This window comes from Argentina silus (genome assembly GCF_951799395.1).
Source record: "Argentina silus genome assembly, chromosome: 12".
In the NCBI taxonomy this organism is placed as follows: Eukaryota; Metazoa; Chordata; class Actinopteri; order Argentiniformes; family Argentinidae; genus Argentina; species Argentina silus.
Genome location: NC_139666.1, coordinates 2,284,080 through 2,294,086, shown reverse-complemented (window position 1 = coordinate 2,294,086; position 10,007 = coordinate 2,284,080). Strand labels below are relative to the sequence as shown.

Below are 10,007 nucleotides of genomic sequence, written 5' to 3'. Positions count from 1 at the left end.
CTTTGCGTAAAATCATTAATATGTTGCAACAGATCCAAATAACAGTCCTTTGTGCACAGAGTTGACAAAGAAAGACTCCCCTCCTGTACTACATAACAGTGCAGAGAGGCTCCACCCCTGAAGTCAATAATAACCCTACTACCACCTCCAAACTACCACCTCCAAACTTCTGGTGGAGAATAAATCCTGCGATAGGGGACAGCCACAGTTGAGGGGTTATATTACAACAAACAAACAGTAGCAAGATATCCTGTAATGACCTTGCAACTTTATGGTACTTATCATATGATGTATAGTACTGTACTGTACATGTGTATGACTCAACTGATGTAATCAATTTACTTAAGAAGGGTTGTATAATACATACCTTTTTTACATGTATGTTTCTACTAGTTGCATATTTTCCTCATACGTCCCAGAGGAGAGATCTCCCTTGTGCCATCCACTACAAACAACCTGTGGAGGTACAGTTTATTATATCTAACAGACATTATTACCTTTTTGCCTTCACGTCTCTGGGTTCCTCCTTTACTTGATTGCGCGTCAGCAACACTATCGAGACCAGAGCGGTTTCTTCAGTCATATGCTGTATGCGCCACATTATTTTCACCAATGTTAAAAATGTGTTCCTGACACCTGCATCCGTCGTCGCAGCAATTGTTGCCAGGTGATTTAACTCTCTGGGGATCCAGTTACACTGGCGAAGTTCTATTCACCCCGTCAGATTAGTTTACAGTTGCTGAATTATAGAAGTATGCCAAAACAATGCAGTGAGTTTTCTGTTATCATTAACCAGGCTTTCATCTTAAATTTGCTTTAACTATTGGAAGAGTGTCGACAGTATATCTGTATTCACAAAACCTATGAGTCAAACAGATATCAAACGCATCTTTATTGAACGGTAGAATTTAGAAATAGAAATACTCTCATCCACCTTAACCATCATAGTAATACTCAGATTTTCAAACATTGATGTCTGTTATGACACACACATTCCTGCTCAAACATTTCTGAAGGGCTTTTCCAGGTCAAATGGTCGAGTATCTGTCCATCAAAGTAAAGAGTGTAGCGATAGATAGTGAAGATAGGAAAGGGTTCATGCACTCCTGTACTGCGGTCGTGACACCTTTATGGGGTACAGGACGAGTGGTACTGTAGTAATGTAGCAAATGAATGTTTTAGTCTAAATAAGAGTCACTTATTTACCTGGTTTATGAGTTCAACACCGATAAACACTTCCTCTAGAGATTTCAATAAACATCTCTAAACAACACATTTATAAATATCACAGGATACGGATATTTTAAAGTTAGCTTTTAATTTATGGTCAAGTTAATGTGTGCATTTCAAGCAAGTAAGGCCGTACGAAAAAAAAAAAAGACTATGATAACTCTTATGCAGCCATCAACTGTCAGAGAAGAAGCTACTACAACTTCCTATGACATGGCCGTTTGATCCTGCAGTAGCAGGTAGCGGATCAGTCTGTAGGCTTCATTATGGCAGCGCAGTGCAACATAACATGCTCTCCAATATGTGCAATCTGTGCATGCCGGTAGGGTGAATTCACTGTATTTGAAGTCATCATCAATATCTGTGACAATCAGGAGGATGACATTTGAAAAGTAGTTGGAGCCTAGCTAGAGTGAAAGGTTATCGAATCTAGACGGCGTCCACCACTATCTCAGGAGCTGCAACCCAGTCTCCAAATTATTATTATCCAAATGATTACATTCTGGGGGATCGTTTCTGCAGACCAAAGAATACGATCTGTGAGAAGGTGTTTTCTAGCGATACTGGCAGGTAAATACGGGAGGCAGAACGCCACATAAGGAGGCAGAACAGGAGCCAGAGGCTGGTAGAGACAGATAATACGTATAATACGTGCACACAGAACGTATTTCCTTATCTTCACTAGTCTCATAAAAGTGTATTGTGCTCTTATCATTTAACGCCTGATTTCTGTCAATAATTTGCAATACATGCGAGGGAGTGTCCTCACTGTCCTCCACGTATCTGTTGTAACCGAAGCATAAACATGCAATGCATCTTTAGTATAGGCGATTTCGCAAATAGCCGACAGTATAAAATGTGGTGTACACAGCACCCAAATGTCTATATATCTGTTTTCGTCATTTTAGGGACAACATGGGATCCCGAAACTAAATCATTTTTTAAATGGATGTTAAGATATTCAGTTCTTGAACATTTCATGTGCATGTTTGTGCGTGCTTTTCTCCATATCAATTTCAGGCTTTTCGCTGATCAATAGATCATCTTTTGAAATTCTGCAGGAAATATTGTACTGTATTATTAGTGTATTATATGTGGAAGTAAACTCCTCTGATAAGATTATCACTTATAGTCATTCAATGTAACTTAAACGAAGTAACATACTGTGAGGACTGATAGCAATGGCCTCAAATCATAACGCATAAAGAACTCTGAGGCAGAATATCTATGGTAGTCTGTGTATAAACCTAATCAACATTGATAATAATATATAATATACAACAATATAACTCTTTGGCCATGTGATCATCATGTGATTCCTTGCCATTTAGCCTACAGGAACAGAGGCACATCTGTTTTTACACCAGTTTGTTCTAAACTACAACTTACAGTAGGCAACATACATTTTCCTGGCTTCGTTGTAACGCAAATACAGACGGTTTAGAGATGACTAGGATCCGGGCTCCAGTGTGACAGCCGAGCCTCTGCAGAAACCAGGAGAGCGTCGGAACTGTTGGAAATGCGCAGGAAACTGCGCAAGGAAATACGCAGGAAACTGCGCAAGGAAATGCTGCAGCCTGCTCAGCCCGTTCTCCCAGCGAACGGCTCCGACACCGTTTTTATAGCCGACATGTAAACAGGGAAACATGGAGTATGAACGCTGTCCTTTCGATCGAGGAATAACGTGGTCGGTCAGAGAGATACAGCTGCTCCTAGGATTGTGGGCGAAAGATGACATTCAACAAAGATTGGAGGAAAATATTAGAAATACAGCCGTTTATGAAACTTTGTCAAAGCTTCTTAGGGAGAAGGGTTACTGTAGAGGGGCTCGCCAAATCCGTTGCAAAATTAAATCACTGAAGTCGCAACACAAGAAAGCATCGACCTCCGAATCAGGCAGAAGATCATTTAGGTACTTCCATGAAATAGACAGAGTTGTCAATAGGCCTCCTAGTATCACGTCAGAGGGCTTAGATTCGGCACTCAACATCATTAAAATGGAGGAATCCCCTGGAACTGAAAATGATGATGATGAAGATGATGAAGATGAAGCTACAGGTATGGCCTATAAGCACATGGAATATATCAAGAAATCAAATTGTATTGTATTGACCTCTTATCTTTCTTGTCATATTCCAGAATCAGCTGATCCCTCCGCCAGCATAGTGAAGGATGAAAATGTTAATGGTGAGGATGATGATGATGAGGATGATGATGATGATGATGCTGCTGCTGCTGCTGCTGTGACAACACAGATTCCAACAGGTAAAAGCAAGCTGACACGAAAAGTAACCATGGGTCTGTCTAAATGTTGGAATGGAATGGAACGGAACTTTCCAAACCTGTTTAACATCTGTTAATGTTATCTCATCACCAGATGAACCCCCCACCAACCCCCCCCCGGCTTTAGACACACCTGTGGAACAAAGCAGGCGCAGCGTCACACATGCTGCACGTGCAGGTGAGTTGGGGGGGTTAATAATTACGCCATTATTGAATCTCTCCAGCCTCTTCAGAACCTGTTTGGAATAAATGTAAAAGGTAATGAGAAGGGTTATTGAGAAGGCTGGTTATTGAGAAGGCTGGTTATTGAGAAGGGTTATTGAGAAGGCTGGTTATTGAGAAGGGTTATTGAGAAGGGTTATTGAGAAGGCTGGTTATTGAGAAGGCTAGTTATTGAGAAGGGTTATTGAGAAGGCTAGTTATTGAGAAGGGTTATTGAGAAGGGTTATTGAGAAGGGTTATTGAGAAGGGTTATTGAGAAGGCTGGTTATTGAGAAGGGTTATTGAGAAGGCTAGTTATTGTATGTTTGGGTTGACTTACAGAGATGTCAGCCTCCCACAAAAGAAAAAGATACAAACCGTAATGAACACAGCATCAAACAAACACACAAACCAAAACCAAACAAACCAGGTTTTATTTGCCAATCAAATCAATCAATCAATCAATCAACTCCACCACACTCCCCAAACGCACTTGTTGGACAACAATGCATCAGTACATTCCTGTGTTTTGATTCGCCAGCAGCCTGAGGTACAGTAATGACCTTGTCCGTGACCTCCAGTAAGCAGGGTCTGTTATCAGGGCTAGATAAAACCACTTCACCACGGCGCCCAGCCTGTTCTCTAGGTTTACTTTGGGTTTGTTGTATTTTCCATTCCAAGTTGCACACGGTCAGAACTGTAAGAATTGAAATCCTTGTGTGGCCTGGGGTGGTCCAGTGGTCCAGCACATTGGCCTGGGGTGGTCCCCCATATCCATGTATCATTTGCTGTATTCACCTTCTGTCCTCCAGCTCAAGCCAGGACAGCCAATATGGACAAGATGGAGACCATTCTGAACCGACTGGGAGACAAGTTTCTGGCCGAGTCCCGCTTGGAGTTCCAGGAGATGATGAGCCGGGACAGAGAGTGGCTGGAGCAGGAGCGGGACCAGAGGAAGGAGGAGCGCAGGGACCAGCAGAGGGCCTGGCAGCAGGAGTGGAGGGAGTGTCAGGTGCTGATGAGAGACCTCACCGAGGGTCCCCCTGGAAACCTCACACAGGGTCACCATGGAAACGCCTCCCAGGGTCACCATGGAAACGTCTCCCGGACTCACCATGTCAACTCCACAGAGAGTGTCCATGGATGCACCCCTAAGCCACAGGTCAGTCTCACCTTACCTTCAAACTCAGGTGAATATAAAAACAAATAAAATGGTGATGTTCAATATTTACCAGCATCACAGTTTGCTGTTATTTATAGCGCTGTGTGTGTGTGTGTGAGGGAGAGGGAGGGAGAGAGAGAAAAAGAGAAAGAAAGAAAGAAACAAACAGTGATCTTCTTCATGTCCTCCTGTCTCCAGGGTCACGTGCTCCAGGCCGTGCTGCTCCTGATGAGGGAGCTGGATGGTGAGGAGCTGCAGGTGGTGTGTAGAGCAGCAAAGGACAGGAGGCTGTCCCTCCCCAGGCCTGCTAGCCTGAACGCCAGGATCGACCTGACCCAGCAGCCAGGGGCCGGACCAGAGGGCTTCTGAGAGGCAGGATACAGGATCTGTCTGGACTCTCAACAAAAGCACAGCGATTCCATCTCGATTTGGATCAAAATTTGTATTTGAAGGGCTTTGAAATACTTCAGGTGCGCTTAATTGAGCTTTCCTGGCCCAGTGGAATCATCTCAGCAGGTCAAACCCTGCCTGTTCAGTGCATCAAGAAAGATAAATAAAGTGCACCAAGAATATGTGTGACTACTATGGCGATTGGTCAATTGGACGGTTTGTGACCTCTGACCTGTAGGGCTATTCAGCTGTCTGTTTTTGTATTATAGTCTTGTTTGTTTCAGTGCCTCAAACGTTTATGTTCACTATGTGCCAAAGGCACCAACAGCACTACCACTACATATACAATGTAGAAAAGAAGGGTTCTGGACAGCAACGTACTTTCAACAGTTGCTGTCAATGACAGTTACACATGTAAACCACTAGATGTCAGCGCAACACCACATTGGAGCTTGTATCATAGGAATCTCTAAAGTCTGGATCAAGATGACATCATAGAGGAGCAGTCATAGAAATAGAGGTTCTGAACAATCCATGATCATCTTTGTTCTGTAAATAAAACATCTTCATGTTATGGTTATCTAAATAACTCTGGGCTAGACTAGTAATCGTTTGTATGTAGTGTGCGTTACATTTCAATTGTATTATTTTTGTACAATGATGGAGTCCACCTTTAGTCAATCTGTTTTCTAAGAATGGATTCATATTCCTTTTTGAAAGGACACTTGGTAAATAAATAATTTTTATTGACCCATCTCCCACTGTCACATTCCTGCTTGTGTCAACTTGGAGAAAATGAATCTAGTCTCATGTAATACGGTTTACATCATGTTAATGTTCTTCATTATAAGTTATGTGGCGTGTAAATGATAATCATAACCCTCTCTGCAGCATCACAATATGATGTGTTTGTATTACTATATCTGATTATTATAACTCCACCAATGAAACACCAGGAAATGATAGACACAGCAATATCCCTTACGGCACAATATTTATTCAACAATATACAGATTAATTTCTCTCTACATTTCAGACTGGTCTTTATTTTATATTGTCTTGCTTACACTCTTTTATACATTTCTTATTTACAGGATTTAAAATAAGTCTTCTTTCCATTTACAACATCAATGGTACAGTGTTTTCACATCTTTAGTTTGCTTCGGTTAGAAGCTTCTCGATTGGATTCATTATATTTTCGGTTTGTTTTTCATACAACAACTTCTCCTAATCACAGAGCAGCAGTTAAGGAGCACGCCTCCCCATGCAGAGTCTGGTCCCTCCCAGAGCCACTGGGAGTCGTTCACAAAGGAAACCGTCAGCAGAGGGAGGTACGAGGCCCTCCGGTAACAAGGACAAACAGAACAAAGATGGTCGTCTTGTTTCAGTCAGATGCGCGTCTCTCACTGGGTCCCATGGGACCCTTCCATCTGCAGCAGCGTCTCAGTCTTTAACTAACTTCCTTACATGGGACTCCATAGAGAACCATCACCTTGAAACAAGTTTCAATGCTTGCCCAGAAGAAATAATCTGCTCTTTAATTCCAAGAGGTTTAAAGCCATACAAAAAAAATGAAAAAAAAGAGGAAATGTTGCATAGAATCAACTCTGACCTTGAACAGAAATAGGTGGCGCCAGATTTGACTTGCGGTTTTGACAAACTGTTAAACTCCTGAGACCTTTCCCAACCTCTTAGACTTTTTTTTTTTTTTTTTGGTTTGGAAAAGAAAACGAAAAACCAATAAAATAGCTGTACCCTTCGCCTTTGTTTAAAAATGCATTTCGTTGGATGTGACGTTGCTCTGAACTACTATTTTAAAGAGACTAAAAACCCTGCATTGAGTGTATACACATTTTGCACATCTACGGTATCTATCGATCACTTGACAGAAAATGGATGAAAAGATTGGATAAAGTGCATCATTACTGTATGAGAACAAAGCCCACACTTAAGAACATGCAATGGAACACAAGACACTGAGGGAGATTCTCTTCTGTTCGTTACACAAAGCCAACAAAAGACCTTACAGTCTCTTTCTCTCTCTCTAGGCTGTTTGGTGGTCTGGGGCCGGGGGCACTCTTATTCATGACACAGACACTTCACCAGTTTGCACAGCAGAGGGCGCCAGTCACCACAAACAGCAGAATACAGCAGATGACGACAACGACGACACGCACGATTGAACGTGAGCCAAGCTGCACACAGATGACGGAAAACGATGCAGGTGCGTTTTCCTACAGCAGTGAGTGTGTGCGTGTGTGTGTGAGAGCCAGCTGCCCCCCTGTTTTACAGTCAGCCAGTCAGAGGAGGACATAAGGGTGGCTAGCTAACCCCATCAGCTTTGTGACCCAAATCAAAACAGGCACACAGGATCCATCCTGAACAACAAAACAGCAGGAATGCATCCTGATCCATTAGTGTTTGTGTGTCCTCAGGTACACCGCAGACTGACAAAACGTTTTTACATTAAAACATTAAAGCCATTCATCCGTTTACACACACACACACACACAGAAGCACATGAGTTAAATGTCACTACACTGACACCTATACACACACGCATATATATTCTTAGACCGGCTCCTGATGCTTCTACATGTGAACAAGAGGGCTTGATAATGACTGTGAGAGTACAGTGTCACATCATGATGAACTGGCTTGTAGGCAGAGGGAAATCACACACAGCAAAGAAGTCCAGCCAAGCTGCTTAGTGGGCACGTTCAGCCAAGCTGCTTTCTGGGCAAGTTCAGCTGCGTGACCAAACATCCCTCTTGTCCTTAGCTTAAAAATTAAGACCAGTAAATTGAAACAAAAAATAATAATAAGAAAACGAAAAAAACAACAACAACACAGGCCAGTATATCTTCAACTTAAGACACACAGATTGAAACGCTGTTTCTATAAGGAGAGAATCCGTATTGGCACATTTGGCAAAAGACGAGGAAACTGCGACAGAGAGGGAAGACTGGGTTCGGCTCCGAGGCTGGAGGAAGCAGCTGAAACGGGCTGCGCCACCGGGGGGCACTAGCATGCAGACGGGCATACTACTCCACAGACACGGGAGGGAGGGAGGGAGGGAGGGGTGCACTAAGGGTGGCGAAGAGACCGCTGCGCACGTAGAGGCATTCACAACAAGAGGCTGTCTAACTCAACTCCATGCATGTGAGCAATTGCACTTAAAAAAAAAAAAAGAAGAAAAAAAGAAAAAAAACCACTACATTGTGTAGACTCTGTAGAGCATCTTAGGGACCTAAACGTTAACAAACAGAAAGTAGACGACTCCGATGTACCCCCATAATGACACACGCAGGCAAGAAAGAACGAGACAAAAAACAACAACCCCTGAAGAGATGTACAGTCATGTTGATGCTTTGCAGCTGACGTCTGTGCATAATGTGACCAACTGAAACTTGAGGCCAAGAACGGTCACAACCCAGAGTGGACCGCGTCTTTGTAGTCTGCTTGAAATGAGCTTGGTCCTCACTAGTGTTCCCCAGCATATCAACCATTGTGGTGGTCCAGAACCCAGGGTATATACAGTACATATACCATATATATATCTATATCTATATATACACACCATATATATATATCTATATATATCTATATATATGTGTGTGTATATATATATGTGTGTATATATATATATATATATATATATATATATATATATATATATATATATATATATATATATGTACACACATATATATACACACATATATATACACACATACATACAGTACATATACCATGTATATATATCTATATTTAAATATATCTATATGTCCCTGACAGAATGAGCTGGGAGTCAGGGCTACGTTCAGGAAGGGCTCTGAACGTAGCGGATAGAAATGCACTGCGTAGAACGGACACAAACCCTTAACTATCCTGGTCAGAGAATATCTGCTCTACGCAACGTATTTCTATCTAAAGAACACCCCTCCCCAAACCCCCCACACCCCCCCCCCCCCTCCCGAGCCCCGCCCCCCGACGAGCCGCCCTTCCTGAACGCGGCCCGGGTGGTTTTGAGCGGCAGGTGAATACACAATGAGGTAGAACAAATGTTTGTGAACGTCAGGTCACACAACGCTGGATAATGGACACGACAGCAGGTGTTGAGTGACTACGCAGAACCCCGTTCACTCACTCAAAAACGCCGCGAGGAAAAGACCCATCCACATCCAGCTCCCGCCCCCGCTCCCACCCAAGTGGTCTCTGATGACATTACCAGGCGACAAACATTAACATTTAACAGTACTGTATATTACCATCTGTCTTAAAAGTGTTCCCTGTCTCAAAGAAATCCATTTGAAAGAGGTCCATATACAGTGGTGTGTTATCAACTCCATTTCCCGACTTGCCCTGTCTTTGGGAGCACTGTCTTTGGGAGCACTGTCTTTGGATGGACAGTCAGTAGAGGCTGTTCTAACGCGGAGGTTCTTCTCTCCTGGTTCAGTCCTTCACAGGCAGAATCCTCCCTTTCTGGGCCTCCATCTCAGGTCTTCTTCTACAAGACTCAACGGGAGATTCCAGTTTTTGATTAAACAACAGTATCAAGAGTTTGAAAAATGATTAACTTAAATCAGAGATCAAATGAGTATGTGTATGTATATATATATATATATACACACACACCATAAATTATTAAAAATAAATCAAGTTTTATGGACTAAAAACCTGGAGAATCACATGATTTGAAATCAGCGTAACAATTCAAGAAAGAAAACATTCGCGCGAC

The 10,007-nt window shown here is 42.6% G+C and overlaps 1 protein-coding gene across 1 annotated transcript; it reads left to right on the top strand.

Annotated features, from left to right (window-relative positions):
• Positions 1–3,196: 3,196 nt before the first annotated feature.
• On the top strand, positions 3,197–5,321 carry LOC310813266 (uncharacterized protein). Its single transcript, XM_083682131.1, has 5 exons — positions 3,197–3,288; positions 3,370–3,495; positions 3,608–3,691; positions 4,527–4,876; positions 5,075–5,321. Exons 1-5 carry the CDS (start codon positions 3,228–3,230, stop codon positions 5,243–5,245), a joined length of 792 nt encoding a protein of 263 aa, XP_083538257.1. The 5' UTR covers positions 3,197–3,227; the 3' UTR covers positions 5,246–5,321.
• Positions 5,322–10,007: the final 4,686 nt, after the last annotated feature.